Genomic DNA, 21,322 nt, shown 5'->3' with positions numbered 1-21,322 from the left:
CAGATGTTTACTTGTGTCTATGTTTGTCTTTGTCTGATTATATGTCTGACTCTGTGATGTAGGTATTTTTTCCTCTGTCTCTCTTCTCTCTCTCTCTCTCTTTCTCTCTCTCTCTCTCTCTCTCTCTCTCTCTCTCTCTCTCTCTCTCTCTCTCTCTCTCTCTCTCTCTCTCTCTGCCTGTGGGCCTGAGCGGCTGTTTGCCTGCCTCTATGTCTGTCTTTGTGTGATTTTGTGTCTGACTTAGCGTGTTTGCAGTTATTTTTGCCTCTCTTACCCTCTGCGCCTATGTGTCTGGGCAGGTATTTGCTTGTCTGTGGGGATTTTGGAGAAAAAATCAATCCAGCTCATCTCTCTCAGACTACGGTAAAAGCTCTGTTAACCTACATCAGTTTCTAATATATCCACTATGAACCTACTAGTAGTATCTATGTCTCTGAAAAATCCTTTTCTTGCATCTCCGACTTTGTAATACACGTAATAACGTTTGACTTGTTAGCGCGCCCTAAAAATACGGGAAACATAACAATGTAATGCATAAATTTTTTTATTGAAATAACGACATGTAGAATATTAAAATAAAAATATGTTACATACATTATTATACATTGTTAATATTATTGAACAACTTTGGACATTTTGAATCTGTTCCATAAAATAATTCATTATGTTCTATTTTGATAGTGTAGTCATTCTCTAAGTTCGTAAATAATAGAATAATCATTACTCAATTTTGAGTCAATCACAATTTCTAGTGTGGTGTCAGCTGCAGGTTCAATATGAGTTTCGTCTTTTGTATATGTGCGTTATTTACTTTATCTGTTGGTATATGATCAATGGCAGTAATAATGTTTACATGAGCTTTATTTTAAATCAATTCATCTTTATATTCACAATTGATATTGTCTGCCAATGCCCTTTTTATTTTTTCAGAGATTTCACTGTCTATTATCACATTATTTTTACACAAGTAACAGTTCTGGCATGTAAACAAGATATGGCTTATGATATTAGTACAGGAGTACGCCTGTCTTCTTTTGACCTTGTGCTGAATGCTAATACCCGAAAGCTGACGATAGGGTTTATCAATGGGTGACGTGCTACCACAAACAAGAGCAAGAAGATGTTCCTCTTCATCAACTATTATTTTTATGTTGGCATTCTATTTTAGTGAAATCATCTCTGGGGAACTCACTTTCGCATATCCACGATCATAACAGTTGAATTTTTTCGGTACTCCAAAGAATTTTAATCTCTCACTGTCATGACAACGCACGTACATTTTTCCAATGAGATCCCCTCTAGTACTTGTTTCGTAGTTCACATATTTGTCCTTGTCAGCATTCAATGCAGTGATGATTTCATCATGTGCACACACTTATTTCGAATATTTCATCTTCACTTTATTTTAAATATGATGCAAGTGTTTATCCTTCCAATGTATAAAAAACTGATTGAAAATATACAATAAACTATGTAGTGTCGAAGACCATCCATAGAGTTGCACTGGTACAACCGCATGAATAAAAAAAATAGTTATTAATAATAAACCATAAATTAATAAACCATAAAACCCCCCAGCCCACCATCAATGTTACGTTGATGCTGAAGATTTTATACGTTGTTACAATTAGACTGACAAATAACGTAAAATCTACCGCGTTTACGGCGTCTTGCTACAACGCATCGCCTACTCGAGCATACCTACCCCGCAGACCCAGAAAAAATACGAAATTTTATGCTATAGACAAGGACTAGGATAATATTTTAGGGTTCTCATAACTTTTTAAAAAAGAATGTTTACAATAGTCAGTAAAAATTAAAAAATATAGGAGTCCCATAAAATGATAAAACGGCCTGAAATTAGCCTGAAAATTTTCAGGCAAATTTCAGGCCTGAAAACGGCCTGAAATTATTATGGTTATTAATAATTTTCGTCCAAAAGAGTTCAGTCAAAAAAAAGAAAAGTGTTACTACAAGCATTATTTTTCTAATAGTAAGCTTAACGACTAGAATATCCTCATCCTCTTTATCTTATATTTCGACGATATTAAATGTATTCTTTTGTTTTAAGTATATTTCATGTCATTTTAAGACACAAAAGAAGTTGAAAAAATTTCTCTGCTAAAAAAAGTTAAAAATGGAAGTTAAAAAAAGTTAAAAAAATAAGTACACAAAAAGAAGGGCAACACTTTATGGGGGAAATTGGGGCTCCTGGAGGTTGGGGTAGGGATGACTAAGGGATGTCGTATCATTGCTTAAAATGTATACGACTTTATTATTTTCAACTTTATGCATACTCAAATACTAAATAATATCTTATATCATAAGTTATATTAGTTCAATTTGAAATAAAAAAAAATTTGTTTACTTAAATTGTAATCACTTTTCTGTACTTGAAGATTGAATACATGCGAATCAAATTCTGACAGAAATTTGGATACCCGTCTCTAAGTAGGTCAATGACCCAAATTGGATTGTTCAATCTTAATTCACAAATATGGGTCTTCTGGCCGGAGCAATGGCATGATTTAGCCTCCTCAGGCTGTATGCTCTGTATTGTATAGCATTCAAATGGCTTGAAGGGTCTTAACCTAGGTCTTAACCCAGTAGTATCGGGGTCTATTTTATTAACGATAAATAGGCTAATGCATGATTTAGGTATTTCAGAGGGTATGTGCAAAGGAACATGTTTGGTTGTTACTGAAATATATATCAATTCAATTAAAGCAAAAATATTATTACTGGAGAAAATGTGGAAGAGAAGTATTTTGTATCAATGATCACCCGAAGCTATGCAAAATCATGAATGGATCTGAACAGCTAAAGCAAAAGGCATAGGAAAAAGTAGGAGGTAATGATATAGGAAAATTAAGCACAACGAGATATGTGGTTAGAAGACATGTAACAAAAAGTATTGCAACGAACCATAGTCAAAAATGATACGCAACAAAATTTGCGGCTAGAAGACAAGCGACACCGAGGATCACATCAAATCGTAAACGAAAATAATACACAGCAAAATGTGCGGTTAGAAGAAAATAAACTGAGAATCACAGCATATCCCAGGAGAATACAAATTCAATAAAACATATTCTGTGAAGGATAAACTAGAAAGAGGAATTGAATTTACGCTAGAATTTCTTAATTCAATTGAAATTGCTGATTTGCCCCATACCATTTAAACTGAACAATAACACGATAATTATGCTTATGCGTAACTCGAGAATCACATATACAAGCCTGCCAATTGCCGAGTACCAGGGACCGAGCAAGTCTCAGTCTTCTGGTACTAAGGTGTTAAAAAGTTTTTCTAAAATCACAGTCTGGACAAGCTAAGATTGCGTTACTTTGCCTCAAAATATAATTTGCATTATTTGTTTCATATATATTTGAGGATGAAAACAGTTTGTTTCTGCAATTATCTCCGACTGATTGCCACTTGAACACTTTACTAATACTCGCCAAAATACGTCATTGCTTTGTATTTTTATTTCTAATCTTTTCGTTACTATGTGCTTGAAGTCAAATTTCCTACCTCGAACTGTATCAGAAATGAATAAAAAGATAAACTAATCAGCTGAAGTACGCAACCCCTCGTCCCTGAAAAGGAACAAGCCTAACGATTCTTTCTTACAGGTCCCTCTTTGTGATAGAGCAAATCCCCCAAAAAAGGAAATCTAGATCTCGCTTGTGACCTGGTTATAAAGTTCAACGACCTAAAAAATTTTGATTAATGTCTCCTTGGCTATAGGCAAGGCTGTATCCTGGATTTTTTTTTAGCGGGGGGGGGGGCTTACAAAAGAATTTATTCCGGGGGGGGGGGTTACAAGAACTTTAAAAACGCATCAAAAACCCTATTTAATATATCCAAAATATCTGCAACATTCTTCGGTTTTCGATTATGACCTTAACCAGTTGGCTTCTTGTAATATTTTTCTTTATCCTTCCAATGCTCCCATAAATTTTTCACCATTATTTCCACATTAATCATGATGACAGGTCATTTTATTTTATTTTCTGTTGGTACAATGGGATTATGCTTTTATTGGCAATATCTTCAATATTTTGTGAAAAAAAAACGCTATTATACTTTTAGTGCCAGTAATCAGCTTGAGATAAGGCTATGCTGATTGTAAACAACTTGAAAGATCATAATTATAATATGCATCTAGACGGATCATATTTGTTGTAAAAGTGCTTTAGTGCGTAGTACTTAGTAAGTTGTGAAATTGTCTTTGAATCTGGTAAATATTGTTTTTATTCATTCCATATTATTATATTATAAAGCACCTTTTTTTTAAATGAATAATTTCTTACTATCTTCACTCTTCATACAGTTTTCCCCTCAGCTCCGTGAACATTATAGGCAGTAATGAGGCACAGAAAAAGAACCGAGTTGGCCCGATCCCAGCCCTGAGGTAAAGTAGACCAGGTCGGAGGCAGAAAGGATTGAGCTGGATAAATACTTTGAGGCAAAAAGTCAGGCAAACCTAAAATAGAGACAGTATTATCCCTTGAGCAAATGCAAAAGTCAATCGAAGTATCAAAACATTAATATTGAGCTGCAAAAGTCAATCGAAATATCACAATATTAAAATTGAGTTAAAAAAACCCAAAAAAACACAACGTTTGCATACATTTCTTGCCTGCATTTCTACGCCTCTAACTTGTCTGGTCGGACATTTATGTTTAACGGGAATCTGGATAAACATTTATTTAAACATGTTGTTATGTTGAAAAAAGCAGACACAGATGATGTTTACGATCAGCCAAGTGTATGGTCCTTACTGCAAAGTTCTAGACCCCAAAATCGGATACTTGGCTGTAATTCGTTTAAGCAACACACCAAAAACACTGCCGGACCGGACACGCATCACTGGACATGTTTGTGGAATGGAGTTTTACTAGACTTGCATGATAGTGCTGCCTATTTGTTCTAACTTTCTACCTTAAATTCTAACTGTAAGTAAGGAGCGACGCGGCTCAATAGTAACTGAAACTCTAAAAACGGAATTTTGATATCAATAAATACATCAAAAGAATGAACTTATTATGCTGATTCCAAGATTCATTATCAAAGTTTAGCGTTAACAATCAAAAGCTATGAGCCTGGGAAAATGTACCTTATTTTCGAAAAAGGGTCGAAACACCCCTCAAGGTCAAGGAATCTTAATAAAAATCACATCATCAGATTCAGCGTATAAGAGAACCCTTCTGTAGAAAGCTTTAAGCTCCTATATACAAAAATTTGGAAGTTTTTTTTTTTTTGCCAGAAGAAAGATCACGGATACGCGTTTATTTTATTATTATTTTTTCTCAGGGGTGATCGTATCCAACCAGTGATCCTAAAAGTTTGGGAGAGGGCTCGTTGGATCGGAAATCCGAACTTCAAGTGCCCTTTTTAAGTGAAAAATACTGGAGGGTAGATAGCCCGTCACCCCCCCCCCCCCCCCCCCGTTTTTACAAAAGTCATCCGATAAGAATTTGTGATGGCTATTTTGTTCATCATAGTCGAAAGATCTAATAACTATGTCTTTGTGGATGACTTGACCCCCATACCCCCTGGGGAAGAGCTACAAGCTATGAATTTTGCCCATTGTTTATATATAGCATTGGTTATTGGGAAGTAAACAGATATTTCTGACTGAGGATTTATTGTGGGGGAGGGGTATTTTCTAGGGAGAGAATCTTCCGTTTGGAGGGAATTTTCTGGGGGTGATTTTTCCAGAGGAAATTACAGAGGAAATTACACGGGGAGGAAGGAATTTGCTTACTCTTTGGCGTCTCCATTTTGTGTGTGGAGATGTTCTGGGGGAATCGTCCGAGGGAAATTTTCAGCAAGTTTGTAATTCTCAGGAAGATTTTTTCGTTAGGGGAGGGGGATTATCCACGGGAAAAATTCTCCATGGGGGAATTATCACCGGGAGAAATTTTCCATTGGGGAATTATCACCGAGAGAAATTTTCCATGGGAAAATTTTGCACGGGAGAAACTTTCCATTCGGGGGGGGGGGGTATTTCTAAGAAAAACATTATGTGTGGGAAATTCCCGCCATGACCTGAAAAACGATCAGAAATCAATTTAAAAAACGAGCCTTTTTTTCTAATGAAAGTATGCCAAGGAGAAATTTCTTAGGCAGAACTTCCAGGGGGAGGAGAATTTCAGTCAGATTCCAGGGGGAATTTTCCATCACCAATTATATAGGAGTATCAGAGGTTTTCTGGGGAGGGAGGAAGCATAAATTAATCTCTGTCCTCCCTTCACTTGGGTTAAACCTGAATATGACGGCTTGAACCGTCATTGAGCCGTATGGCTCAATGATAGCGCCCTTCTTATTGCAGATTTTGTTTAACACAAAAAAAAAACTTTCACTTTCCTACTGGGACAAAATTTGGCGAGGTTGGAGGGGTTCAACTGTGTCATCAGGAAATTTAGATAGGATGGTCGTGAACAAATACTACCAGGTGATTTTCAACTATGTTATGATGCCAGCTTCAGAATATTAATCAAGTCATGTTTGAATATTTTAAAAGCTGTTTATGTAATCGGACAATCAGCATAATGAAAAATATATCACAGATATAATGTTACAATCCATGACTGTAAAAAAAGGAAGAAAAACAACCAGCCACTTTGGAAATTCGGAAATTCAAGAACAAAAAGTTAATTTGCATTATAAAGATATTGAAAAATAATTTTATTTATTACTTTTTTTCGATGGACTAGATTTGCCACACGGCCTTCAAAAACTGTGCACACCATTTCGTGTCTCATGGATTTCCCGGCGTTATTTGAAGAACCGTCAGTAATTAAATAAAAAGAGTTTTTTCAACTGGAATTAAGGAGCGACATTAAAACTTAAAACGAACAGAAATTATTCCGTATGTGAAATTGGCTGCCCCTCCTTAACACCTTGCTCTTTACGCTAAAGTTTTTTGTTACTTGTAGAGTTATTACAGAGTCAAAGTTTGGCGTAAAACGCGAGATGTTGAGAAGGGGGCAGCCCCTTTCATATACAGAATAATTTCTCTTCGTTTTAAGTTTTAATATCACTTCTTACTTTGACGTGATTTTTTTTTAATTATTAAGAAATATAGGAAAAAAAGATCCTTTAACATTGTAAGTAAATAAATGTTTGTTTTTTTTAATTACGATATTTGGAGATGAAATTCAAGAATCCACTTTTCAAAGAGTACACGTTTCTGTCCATCTCTCTATTACGATACGATACGAATTTATAATGTCAAATAACAAGAGTTAAATGAGACACAATATAATTTAAATAATCACTCTTCCTTGTCACTTATTTATTAAACTAAGACACAAAACACTGTCGACAAGACAAAGTGTATCGATTGGTAGCGACGGGCTTACAAGGCTTCAGTTTATTCTGGTGCCTTGTATTACACCCTGTTCTTGCCGGTTCAGGGAGCAAGTCTCGATGTCTGCTTGAGTCCAAAAACTTCTGTCCAAAGGACATTGTAAGCTGGTGTCACCTGGCATCAAGTCCATATAGGCCTAGGGTTTTAAGGCTATCATCATAATTCGTGAATTCCGGACCTGATATTACACGGGTAGCTCGTTCCTGCACATTCTCAATGTCATTTCTTTGCTCTTTACTTAGCCCCGGATGCCACACAGGGCAAGCATACTTTAGAATACTCAGAATGTACAGTTTATAAAAATTCAACAGTGGGAAACGACTAAAACTGAATCGCCGAATTGTGACTAGATTACGCAACGCTATATTCGCCTTCTTAGTACAGCTATTTACATGATCCATCCATGACATTTTTTAGTTAAAAGTCAAACATAAAATTGTCATATTATTTACAATTGGCACATTTATATCACTTTGACTAGGAACTTCTGTTTTTATAAATGAGACTCTCATAAGTGCTGACTTTTTCCTATTACTTGAAAGCCGTTTTCTTCACAGTCAGCCTCAAAACGGCGAATTATGCCATCCGTACTAATCACAGATCCTAGCTTCTCAGGCGTCAGCTATGACAAATCATCTGTAAACTTTGCTCTGTTTTCATGCCAAGTCGCAATTTTGTTACACAGTATAAGATATAAAAGAGGTCCTGTTTTGGTACCTTGGGGTATTCCACAGAAAGTCTCAAGAAAATCCAATTGTACCCCATCAGCAGTCACAAACTCTGGCTTTTCGTGTAAAAAACTATAAACTATCCGAATTAAAAAAGGTCTAAAATCTGTCATTGACTCAAGAATATCCGGATGGCTTGATTTGTCAAAAGCCTTTTATAAGTCTGCTTACAATATTTCTACAAATGTATCTTTATTTTCTAGATGTTCCAGGGCTTCTTCCACAATTCTGATGAGATAATGTACTGTGCTAGATTCTTTGATAAACCCATACTGACAGGGATCTATTTTATCATGGAAATCTTCTAGTACCCATTTCTTTAAAAAATGTTCGAAAACTTTAGATACAATACGGGTCAAAGTTATAGGTCGTAGGTCACTCGCCCCTTTTGGATTCGAAACTTTTGGTATTGGCGTTACAACTGCATTTTTTAAATCATCTGGAAAGGTACCACTCAAATACATTGGTTTAAAAAGGCAGTCAGAGGTTCAGCTAGAAAGGCTGCATTTTCTTTGTAAAGGGTTGCTGGAATGTCTCCAGGGTAAGTTGCCTTATTGGGGTCAAGTCTCTCAAGAGCTTTTGCGACTTCGTGAGGGAAAATCACAGGTATTTCAGATTGAACAGCCAAGGGGGGAACACTGGAAATTGGTGGATTGCTTCTGCAAATACTAGCAAAATACTTATTAATAGCGTTTGCGTCGAGCTTATTCCCAGATTCGTCGTATACGCTTACACTTTGCCTTACAGAGGAGCCAGTGAGAAGCCATAAATCCTTTATAGTAACCGGCTGGATTTGTGGTCATGAGCTCGTTCATTTTTGAACCGTATGACTTCTCAGCTAATCTACATTCATAGACCACTTGATTTCTCAGCTTGGAAGCTTCACCTATCTTCCCCCTTTTATGGAGCCTGTTGCGTTTGCGTATCAGCCTTTTCAGGCGTGAGTTAACCCAGGGCTTGTCAGCTGAGTTTACTGTGACTGTCTTCTCTGGAAAATATACATCATAAGCTATCCGTATTTCAGTGGAAAATATTCTATACATGTCGTTGACATTGCAGTATTCGTACAAACTTTTCCAGTTTTTCGAAATAGCACATTTAGCGAATAGCTCTTTTCCAGACTTAGCCAGAGGCCAGCTGGAAAAAATTCGTTCGGTTCCTATTCTTTTTTTCTCCCTGGGACACCAGTGTATACAGAAGTGTGTACTTTTACCAAGACTTGGCAACGTCACTGGATCACTATAGAAATCGGAAATATCTGTGAAGATGAGATCAATGACCGACTTTTGAGTTGTCTTTTCACGAACAACTTGATTCAAGCTTAGCGATCGTTCAATCCAGCTCGGTAGTAGGTCGTTGAAGTCACCCATAAGAACCACAGAACTGTTTGGGTGTCTCAATTTAATATCATCCAAACATGCTTTTAGATGGGCTATGAGCTCCCGCCTGTAATTCGACCGCGGCGGAAAATAGAGCACTCCAACTACGACTACGACTACGAGGAAAACTTACGGGGAAGAACTTTTAGTCTCAATATTACCCACAACAGCTCGTAGTCGGTAGTCTTAGAGCCTTCATATATCTGATGCGGTAAATCGTTTCGAATGTACATACCTACTCCTCCTTCATGTGTGACGACAGCAACTTCCTTGTTTCGCCTACTCTTCACGAGAAAATTATAGTTACTTATCTGGGCGTTAAACGCATTGGCAGACCACGTCTCTGTCATGCAGCAAATATCAATTCTATTGTCATTTAGTCTTGTCGAAAGTTCCGTCACTTTATTGCTTAGAGACTGGGCATTAACAAGGAGAAAAGAGGGGAGGTCTTAGGAACTAGCCATTTCTTTCTTTTTATCTACCTGGGGTAGATTGCCCAAAAATGCTGGAAGTTTCCCAAATTATTAGAACTTGTTGGGACAACGAACGTGGGGGCTGCAGGAACCCCAAGAGATGGCCAGTGGCTCGCCATACTCCTGTTGGGAGGGAGAACTGGGCTGGGTTGAACAACTTGGCCGTTACCTGAGAAGAAAGAAGGAGCAGCATTTTGGCTAGGGTACATTAAGTACAAAGGGGAAATACCTCTCTCGTTAGAAACCGGTCTTCTATGATTATTCAATGGGAATGCCTAGGAGTGTTGGTATTTGGAGACCTTGCCAGTTGCTGCTTTGGAGACAGTTCCTGTTGCGTGGTGTGGACAAAGCTGTATTTCTGTTTGTTAGGGCACTGGCGTAGCGAACCATGCTTTCACTGGTTCGTGTGATTAAACTTACAGTTCTGACTCTGACACTTATTAGCTGTATAAAACTTGCAAGGATGAACAATAAGTACAAGCTTTAGCTTTGTTGCATTTTCCGTGACCAAAATATTTACAAATCGCCCTTTTCTCTTTGGTTCTGTGTGTGGTCGACTAGTAAACTGTGAGCGACTTTGTTTAGAAACCCTTTGTTGTTTAAGCTGGTTGGCAACATTCTCTTTCAGCTCAGGTACCACAAGATTTAGCAATACATCTATTTGCTTTTGTTGAAGCTGAATGATTTTGTCTTTTTCGGCCATAGCAAGGCGGAGCTGCATCAACTCTACCTGAGCAAAATCTTGATCTGTAGAGCAGTCGCCTCCATCATCTAAAAGCATCGGTTCGAGACTTTTCTTAGCTGCAGGTTCTTTCCGGGTAGATTAAGGGGATAAAAATTATTCTTTATCCGTCACATTTCTGGGAAGAGCTGCCTGCCCTCTCCCATCGTCACCATCCGTTTGTAGCTTGGCAGCCAATAATTTCAGTCGTGCTTCAAGGTCTGCTTTTTTCCCGGACGTATCTAGTCCATGTTTTTCGAGAAGAACGCCCAGAATAGGTACCGTAAGTTTTCCGATGCTCTTCGGAGATAATACGGCCAAATTTATTTCGCCGTTTTCTGACATATTGAACCGTAACAGTCGTGGCAACACTCTGCGGCTTTTTCCTTATACTACGCAATTCGAAAAAGATAACACTAAATGTTCCTTATATCAAACGACTTAATCTAATCAAATGTTGAACTAATTCGTTATTTTTCTGGTGGTTTCCTTGCGAGAGAAGTTAGGGAAGCGTTGAAGGCTGTCTACCTTGTCCCCGCAATTTAAGGGGCAAGCCCAGCGGGTACCACGGCTTTTGCTATCAATTCTCCACCCCTCTTCTGCTTACTTTTCTTTCCCCACCTCAGTCGCTGCGTAATTGCCTACAAATATCGTATGTCCAATTTGATCTTAATTGTGAACTTTTATAATTGCTGAAGGCCACTGAATTAATTAAGTGCTTGTTAGTGAAATAATAAGTCTAAAAACAGGTGCTTACACTCTGAAGACTAGCAATGAAATTTTACTATCCCAAGGGAATTTGAAATAGCCAGCAAAACAATAATCCGATTATGTAAATAAATCCAAAATAAAAGTCCACAGGGAAATTTCACAGCTTTAGTAGGGTTATATCCGAAGAAATTCAGTGTAGTCTTATTTGAAACCCCCTCCTCCAGTCTATTTTTCCTACATTTTTCTCATAGTTTTGGATATTTTACACCAAATTTACCCATTTTGTCTCTTCTTTATGTGGACCACCCAAAATAATTTTCACAGCCTACTCTGATAATAAATTCATGCGCACGTTCACGGATATAATCATCTCTGAAATATCACCTCCCTGCAATCTTTATCGTTGTAACAGATTTTTGCATCGTCAAGTTACACCGGGGTCCTACAAGCAAATTAGCCCTTATAATCGGGCCGGTGATCAGGTTTTTTTTGTGTTGTTTTTTAAAGTAAAGGTTCAAAGGCTGTTTTGAGATAACTGGCACTGGATTAAAACTCTCAGCATTCGATCAATTCATCTGTCTTTACTCTTTATAGTTATGGATGGATCTTCAGGGCTGGAGTACTGCCGTATCTCCAAGCGTCATTCAGCTATGGAACATTTTTATCTGTTAAAATCTGTTGACTTTGCTCTGTAAGAAATATCTTTTTTTTCTCTCCGGAATATTCCCATTTTTGTCTTTCGACTATCTCACTGGTGTCTAATTTTCGCTTCATTTACTCTTTACAGAGTCGTCATCTGAAAGGAGAATGCTAGATAGCCTCCGCGGAAAGTGACGATAATAACATTAAAAAAGAAAAAAAGATGGATACGACAGTTATGCCTCCAGATGCTACCGACAAGCTAATGTAAGTTCTTATCTTTTTCCCCTTTTCGTTAGTGATTGTTTTATTTAATGTCCCTTTATCCCTTTATCTACTTTAAATACCAGGAAAAAACGAAATCGTAATCCTGTTGTAAAATACATAACATAGTCGAGAAAGTCTAAAAAGAAAAATATGGCATTATTATAATATCGAAGAGTAAGTTTTCTATTTGTGTAATTATTCATGGGAGGAGGGAGGAAGAGTAGACGTCTAAAAAGAGTCTTAAACAATTCTAAAAAAAAATTCTCTGTAAAAAAAAAGTTCAAACAGTTCATTAATTCTTCCAATTTGGGAGAACCTAAAAACAAATAACGCAGAAAACCAACAACAGAGAAAATCAAATTTAACAAAATTATATATTGTAATAGCCAAAAAACCTAAATTCGAATGCTAAGCACTTATCAATAGCTATGATTTAACAAAGACAAAACAATGTTGTTAGCCTAACACTAGACATGTGACTGGAAAGGTGAAGGTTCTTTCAAACGAACGCAATTAGCTACCTAGGGAAACCTGACAGAAGGAGCAGCATCCTCATATACAAATTAATTTTCGTTTCTTTCACGGTTTAATTTTGCTCTTTACTTTCAGTTGAAAAACTTTTTTTTTAATTTAATTTCGGACTCGGACTCTTTAATTTCGGACGCGCACGAATGGATTAACGAGATTCCCACTTTTGTTTTACAAATCCTACCAGGACATTTCCTTTTCTCCCCACCCCCCTCGTGTAAAATTTCTCCTGGAAAATGCCCCTGGTAACTTCCTCCCCACGGTATATTTTTCTTGTTTAAAATCCCCCCTCCCCGCAGAAAATTACCCGAAAAATCTCTCACTAACAAATACTCTAAGTGAACAACATGGGCAAGTTATTTAACTTACAATCCTTTCCACAGGGAATATGTAAGGTCATATCATGACAAAAAGCATATAGTCCAGGACTTTTAGCTCAAAAAAGTGTCGAACCCGGACAAAATTGCAATATAAACGAAAATGGTACCAAAATGATCAGAAAAAAACTCTGTACAGCATACTAAAAGTCCCCATAAATCCGAGTGGGGCGAGCACCCGAAAAACAGGGGAAAAGGGGGAAAATGGGAAAAATGCCGAACATGCCCAGAAAATAGTTCAAAGTGAGTTTTCTGAGGTTTTCACATACGCTGATTACGAAATTGACATCTAAAATTCAGTATAGAAAAAGAGTACTACGGAAAATGGGGGAACAGGGGAAAGAGGGAAGAAAAGAGAAGAATATAGGGTAGGGGTAGAAAGCGGTTTGAAAGATATTTTCTGGGGTATTCCTATCTGGTGATTACGAAATTGAGAACTAAAATGATATAAAAAAATTGATTAACATAAAACGGGGAAATGGGGGGGGAAGGGAAATATACAGGGTAGGGGTAGAAAGCATGTGGAAATGTTTACAAATGTTAATACAGGAGATCTATAGAGGTTCGGCTACCCCATAGGTTCGGAAAAGGCAAAAAAATAAAACTCGAGAAAGAAATCGAGAAAAACTCGAAGCCCTTCAGGTAGTGTCGCTACACCTCGAAGCCTTACAATTGTCTCTGAAATCCAGCAGAACTGAAAAGCTATTCATGCAGTATTCCGAAATGGTTTCGATCTTTTGGAAGTTTTTGAAAGCAGAAAGTACTGGAGACTGGGATCTCTACTTATCCTCTCTTTCTGGAATGCTCCCATATCCCGCAGCAGCGGGGCATAATTTTTATGCCAAGTTATTTTGCCTGTTTCTTCAGATGATGCAGGAACTTAAAACATTGAATCCACAGCTTTTCGGACCATTTGCAAGCGGCAAGTTTATTACCCAATGAAGTGATCGTTATTGGGCTGGATTGGCTCCAGACCTCGTCGTCGAGACAGTGCTGATGAAGAGCCTAAAAACAGATGGAGGGCTGACAAGAGGAAAAGGGATGACTGACATTCAGAGAAACATATGGACAATGTCTATGCCAGTACTCGCTTCAGTGAATGATCTAATGCAGAAACTGACGGGCCTAGAGTACAGTTCAAGTGAACAGCACGTTACTGCAACCGCAGCACGAATAAAGAGAGATACTAAGGATCTACTGACGTTTCTTGAATTCCTTCTAGAGAACTGTCCTTTCACTAGTTCCACAGAAATTAGAAGTATAGGTTCCGGGCTAATTGCCCAAAAAGGCGTCAATGCAGAGGATGCTAAAGCTGTAGGTGAGCTGATCCTCCAGCGCATGGATGGCCAATCCGTCGAAATTTTTTCATTCAGGAAGAAAGACAAAGTCGTTACACTGGCATCCGATGGGAAAATAAGGATAGATGGCTAGATTTTGCATATCGACCCTGCACTGCTTTTTCAACGTCTTTCAACTGCTGCCCATACATCTGAAAATGACATGGCAGAAACTTTACGTTACGAACTGTGCAGTTAACCGCCCGCTTTGTTTGAGAATTCTAGCATAATGCGTCAGCCAGACAAACCTGCACTAGCGAAAGCAATATGGAAAGAAGCGAAAACAGACTCGATTCACCACCTGCCAGTGTCAGATCGTGTCACTGTAGTTGACGGAGGTTGGCTGCTTCAGTAAGTACCCTGGAAGATTGGTGTTACTTATGATTCAATCTGTGACAGCTATATTAGTTTCGTTACTTGACGTTGTACCTCCCCTACTGTTGTCTTCGATGTATACAGCGCTGGTCCAACCACGAAAGATGCTACCCACAACCGACGGTGTAAGGGAAGCCAGCATCAAGTGATCGATTTCAGTTCAAGGATGAAGCTCCAGAAAAAGAAGGAAGAGTTTTTGAGCAAATCTCAGAACAAACAGTAAATTATAAGCTACATCGGGGAAAAACTCAGAGCCAAAGGATTTGAAGTCGTCCATGCGAAGGACGATGCTGACTATTTAATCGTGAAGACTGCCGTAACGAAAGCAGAAAACTCTGAAACAATAGTTCTTGGCAACGACACTGACCTTCTGATTCTACTCTTGTATCACCTCCCGCCTAATGCAAAAACACTTTACTTCGAATCGTCAACGAACGCAAAAGAAGCGATAACAGGGTTCTGGTGCCTCAACGAAGTTAAAAAAAAAATGGGAGAAGTATCCAGGCTAATTCTGGTAGGGCACGCACTCATGGGATGTGACACGACCTCACGAGTTTTTGGATTTGGAAAGCAAGCTGTGCTACCTCTTTTGAAGAAGAGCGAAGTATTCAGAAAAAAATGCGAAGTGTTTCTGAATGAATCATCATCTAGAGATGAAATTGTGAAAGCGTAGGAATATCTTCTCCTCAGCTCGTATAAAGCACGACCAAACGAAAATATCACTAAGCTGCGACATCGAATTTTTCTTGGAAAAAATTTCTTCGTCAAATACTACGGTGTTTGTTAAGCCTGAAAGGCTTCCGCCAACCGAAGCTGCAGCTTCATTCCACTCCCAGCGAGTGCGCCTCTAGGTATCCCGTTGGAAAGGGGAACCAGCTGACCTCGACCCGGCTGACTGGGGTTGGCTCCTCAGAGACCATAAATACTCACCTGTGATGACCAATTTGTTGCCCGCACCTCAGACTCTTTTGAGTGTCGTGAGATGCAACTGTAAGACAGGCTGCAAGAACTCGCGATGCAGCTGCAATAAAAATAGATCAGCGTTTATGTTCGCGTGCGGAGAATGTCAGGGTATCAACTGTTTGAACAGGGACAACGAGATTGTCGAAGACAAGGAGTTCAACTAGTGACATCAATGCTGTGTTTTTCAAGTCAACTCTACTGCCTTAAAAAGTGCAGATTTTACCTATAGTTACTCAAGTTTTTTTTTTAGTTTTTTATTCAACGATATTGCCTTCGAAAGTGCAAATTTTAGCTATAATATCTGAAGTTTTGTACTGTAATCAGTGCCAAGCGGTTGTTTTCTTTATGTTTAGTAATTCAAATGGTTGTAAGAAATGTCTGTGATTCAAGAAAGTAAGAGTTTGATACTTAAGCGAGTTATTTTGTCCATAGGCCTACTTATTAGCCATTAGCAGCTGGCTCAGGAGTCAGGCTTCCCTTCCCCTTTTCCGTTATTTCCTCCAGTTTTGTTCGGTTTTCATGGTTCTCGTTTTCTTTCCTTCATTTTAGGTGTCAGTTTCGTGATCAGCAGATAGGAAAACCCCAGAAAACACATTTCAAACTGATTTCTACCCCTGACTTCAATTGTCCCTTTTCTTCCCCTCTTTCCCCCTTTTCCCCCGGTATGGTGGGGCGCATGTTGTGTATTTCATTTTAGATGTCAGTTTCGGGATCAGCAGATAGAAAGACCCCAGAATACATATTTCAAAGTGCTTTCTACCCCTACCCTTTATTTTAAAATTTTTTCCCTCTTCCCCCTGTTCCCCCCGTTTTCCGTAGTACTTTTATTCTATACTGAATTTTAGATGTCAGTTTCGTGGTCAGGGTATGGGAAAGCCCCAGAAAACTCACTTTGAACTATTTTCTGGGCATGTTCGGCATTTTTCCCAATTTCCCCCGCATTTCCTCCTTTTCCCCTTTTTTTCGGGTACTCGCCCCCCTCGGATTTATGAGGACTTTTAGTATGTTGTACAGAATTTTTTTCTGATCATTTTGGTAGCATTTTGGTTTATATTGCAATTTTGTCCGGGTCAAACCCTAAAAGTCCTGGACTAATAGTTATTGGACCTTCAACTAAGCTTAATTAAATGGCTATCTTAAAATTTTGATCGGATGTTCTTGGGGGAAAAGGACATTAGGATAAGGTCTAGGTGCCTTCCAAGGTCTAGGTGATCTCCCGATCTTCTAGGACCATTGGTTCGATATGATCACCCCTGGGGGAAAAAAATGGGCTCGTAGCTTTTCATGTGTAACATTTAAACTTAAAGAACTTTATATATTTGGAATCAACGTAAAAAGCTAATTATTTTATTGTATCTATTGTTCTTTAACGGAAGTAGACAGTATTAATATAAGGTTGAAGAATAAGTTTGTTATTCGCATACCTGCACATAAGGGGCCAGGGGGGGGGGACCTGCCCTCTAAATTATTTTTATAATATATTTTTATAAATTATTCTCCTAAGCATCTTTCTTTTCAGTTTAATTGTTAAGGAAAAAAGAAATAAATATAATGTAGTAACAGATGAAAAGGTATCCAATCCTTAGCAATATTTAAAATTTATAATTTAAGTAAAAATAACAACAGAAACCTAGGGCAAGTATATGCAGATAAAAGACAATCTCTACATATTGCTGACTATAATTGCTTTGTACATACTAAGCAACATAGCCTAGAGAAATTAGAAACATCTCCGTTCTAATCACGATCACAGTGAAGGGATCATCGAGTCCATAGTGTGTGAATCTCTAAGGGTTTTTTCACCAGGAGAGGGGGGGGGGGCTAAGCAGGCGTTATGGATATTTTTCTCATCTGCTTTAAATATGGGCCAGGGAGGTGACAGGGCTAACACATGAGGGATAACGAAAGAATCATAAATTTGTAAAGATGTGTAAGACATACTAACTAATTTCTTAAAGCCAATTAAAGTAATTCCTTGTAAAATTCGCCTTTCGCTTATTTTTAAGTTTTGTTATAATTTCTGTGTTGTGTGTGTGTGTGTTTTGAAAAGGCAAAAAAATCGTGACACAATGGAAAAATATCAAGAAAATTTTGTCACTGACTATTGATTATTGAAAATTGACTGTCTAATTTAATTGATACTATTCCTATACACCCCTGATTAGTTAAAAGACGTTAACTCTAGTTTTTGGTGTGTTTCCAAATCGGTCTAAAAATATACCATTTCATGGTACTAGAAAGCGCTAACTCTAATAAGAGTGTGATAAGGCCCTAAAATCGAAAAAAAATACAATTTTTTTTTCGAGATCTTCCCCGATAGAATCCCAAACGATACTATAATATTACTAGCTTTATGCTTCAAAATAATTTCTCTCTTACGGTAGCGTTGGGATAAATAAAGCAAAAATTCCAATAGGAATTTTAGAAATGGGTAAGTTAGTTCGTTTTTTTAGTTTTGTATTTTTAGTCAAGATAAAGCAATATTTTGCCAAAATTAGGGCGAATTTGGAATGTTTAGCAAAACTTAGCTACAAAGTTGAAATTCCTTTTGTAAATTCAAATACTGGCATGTGAGTTTATTATTGACTTATAAAGGTAGTCAGATTTGTTCTGTCATCCACGGGCTAGCGGTGCTTGCGTAAATATTGTTTGACATGTATTCTTTGAATTTTGAGCATTTCATTTTTTCTAAAAATATATATAATTCTTTATCTTGAATATGTTTGTAATTCTAGCTATTTTATGCCTAATTTTTATTGCCATTTTTAAGGGTAATTCCTAGGAATTTTTTTATTTATATTATTTTTGGAGGAATACAGTTTTCTAATCTTAAAATCAATCATTGCTCTCATAGTTCAAATTTTTATCTAAAATTCAGAAATATAATCCGAACTTTACCATCGCTCAAGGCATGGATATTTCTCACCATGCTATTTGATTCTGACATTTTTGATAGTACTTAAGCATAATAGAATTTATTACTGTGCATTAATTTGTATGTGTATTTTTGTAGAGCTCTTCTTACATTTTACAATAAAAACATGTGTTTACTGTGTTCAAGGACAACGTATAAAATATTTTCTATGCTACCTTCGCTCTGATCTTAATCATGGCCCAGTCGCTGCTCAAGTGGCTAGAACTACTTCTATCGGGTGTCAGTTAGCGACAGCAGAGATAATCAGGGATTATTTCTTATTGAGTAATTTATTCCAGTATTATAATCCTCTCTGCCCCCCCCCCCCTAATCCCGCAGTTTTAACTTAAGGAAAGGACTAGCTTAATTAACTCAGAAACTTGCTTGATAATATTTACCGGGTTGTTATTTATGCTTCTTCGAATTTGCATATTGACGCCTCTTTTCAGTAGAGCTTCGCCCTAGACGAGCTGAGTGGGTTACTAGAAATTAAAATTCCCTCTTACGTGATCTGATTGTATACCATTATATCAATGCAAATGAATTCTTCTTCTTCTATTTTGGAGCAAACTTAACAACACTTGAAAGATGCACTACGAAAGACTTCTTATAACTACGTTTTTTTACCTTAATCATACTGTTCAAATTCTTCTCAGGTGCAGGGTACCAACTCATGAAAATTTAGGGGGGCACATATTTCTTCCTCTTCTTCTAATGAAGAAACAACATGATAATTATTTTTTTTTTAATGTAAAGAAGGGAGAAACGTTTTTGATAAAAATGCCAAAAACAATGTTTTTCGATATCTAGTGGGGGACCAGATACCCTCCTTACTCTCCTAATTAGTGTCCCTGCTCAGATGGCTCAAGTGGCAGTTCTGTACAGCAGAGATAAGTACTGTTTTCTTCTCTAGAGTAATTAATTTCAAGCGAATAATTCTCTCTAAACCTCACTAAGCACGCAGCACTAACAATATACTTGGAACGAAGACTCGCTTGTTGATCTTTATCGAGCCACTCTTTCCGTGCTTCGGATTCACATATTGATGTCTCTTTTCAGTTAATTATTTAATATATTTCAATACTGAAAAATATTTCAAATATTTCAGAATAATAATAATAAATAATTGTCTCCAGAAAATATTTATTGATGACAATATCTTTATATCTGAATATTTTTAAATTTTCTTGTTTTTATTTAATCTTGTTCCTTCTGAAATGTTGTTCCTTCATTCATTTATTTTATCGTTGGACAGGAAATTTAATTTATTTTCTCTGTTCTTTTCTGTGTATTGGACAGTTGGCTCTAATTGGTTACTTATTTTGATAATATTTCAAGGTTATCTAAAATCAGAAAACATTATGAGGATTTTTAGACCCTATTCAATGGGAATCTCAGGGTGTCTAAACCCCTTCTTCATCCCTCAGGATGCTGAAAAAGGCATAAAATAAGCACTTCACCTTTTTTTTTAAGTCTGAACAAAAGACTTAAAATATCTTTTCAATTGTTAAATTCCCAAAATTCCCAGTACAAACCAAGGCAGTCTCAATAGTTATTTTTAAAAGCTCAAAATTAGCAAATATAAATTATGTTGGTATATCAGGAAAGAGTGCTTAGTAATCGGACCCACTGTCTCTATGACGACCCCCTAATTCTGACATATTTGCTTGGTTTTCTTAAATAAATGTCCGGATAAATTGACATATTTTTGACATTCAGTCTTCTGATCTTTCGTTCATCTGAGGATATTGTCCGTCTCTTCGGCGATTGCTCGTCTGTTGCTAGAGAAACGCTGTATTGGGAGATTATGCAAACAATAAGAAATCCTACAAGAATTGTTAAAAGGTTAGTTCCTCGATATTGCTAAAAAAAAAAGTTTCTATTAAATTTTTTCTTTAAGCCTTTTTCAAAATTTTTTCTTCAAGCCTTTTTCAAATTCCATATTAATAGCCCGATATTGAACAATATAAAATCCATAGTCAATGTAAACATTTAATTTTGAAATCAGGAATTAGTATCAAAGGTCTGAGGAAAACCGACCCCTCCCCCCAAGTTATTTACCCTCCTAGATTTTGATAACTACCTTTTTTGGAATTTGTATTGGAAAATAGATTTTTTTTTTTTTATCAAACAGTTCGTGGTAACGAACTAACTGTATGTAAGGAGCGACCCGGCTCAATGGTAACCGAAACTCTAAAAAACGGAATTTTGATACCAATAGATACATCAAAAGAATTATATTTTAATTCTGATTTCAAATATATAAGGTTCATCAAGTTTAATCCTGCCAATCAAAAGTTACGTGACTAAGAAAATTTTGTTGATTTTCGAAAAAAGGAGGAAAGACCCCCTAAAATTTACAGAATCCTAATTAAAATCAGACCATCATATTCCGAGTATCCAAGAACTCTCCTGTAGAGGTTTCAAGCTCCTATCTACAAAAATATGGAATTTTGCATTTTTTTGTCAGAAGAAAGATCACGGATGTTTTTTTGTTTTTTTTTTGTTTTGTTTTTTCTTTTCCCCAT

The 21,322-nt window shown here is 37.1% G+C and overlaps 1 protein-coding gene across 5 annotated transcripts in view; it reads left to right on the top strand.

Annotated features, from left to right (window-relative positions):
• Positions 1-21,322, top strand: part of Eaat1 (Excitatory amino acid transporter 1) — a 225,597-nt gene that overhangs the window by 33,216 nt on the left and 171,059 nt on the right. For 3 of the 5 annotated variants that reach the window (XM_089106433.1, XM_089106435.1, XM_089106434.1), the window contains exon 2: positions 12,182-12,300. In XM_089106433.1, the coding sequence (XP_088962559.1) occupies positions 12,257-12,300 (44 nt within the window). In that variant the 5' untranslated portion in view covers positions 12,182-12,256. Of the gene's footprint in view, positions 1-4,110; positions 4,245-12,181; positions 12,301-21,322 lie in introns of those variants that run through there. The other 2 variants (XM_089106436.1, XM_089106432.1) reach the window with 1 other exon arrangement.

This window comes from Artemia sp. Qi Xiang Cuo, chromosome 20, assembly GCF_049724085.1.
Source record: "Artemia sp. Qi Xiang Cuo chromosome 20, ASM4972408v1, whole genome shotgun sequence".
Classification (NCBI taxonomy): domain Eukaryota; kingdom Metazoa; phylum Arthropoda; class Branchiopoda; order Anostraca; family Artemiidae; genus Artemia; species Artemia sp. Qi Xiang Cuo.
The sequence above is the reverse complement of the archived record's forward strand: the minus strand, read 5'-3'. Positions and strand labels throughout refer to the sequence as shown.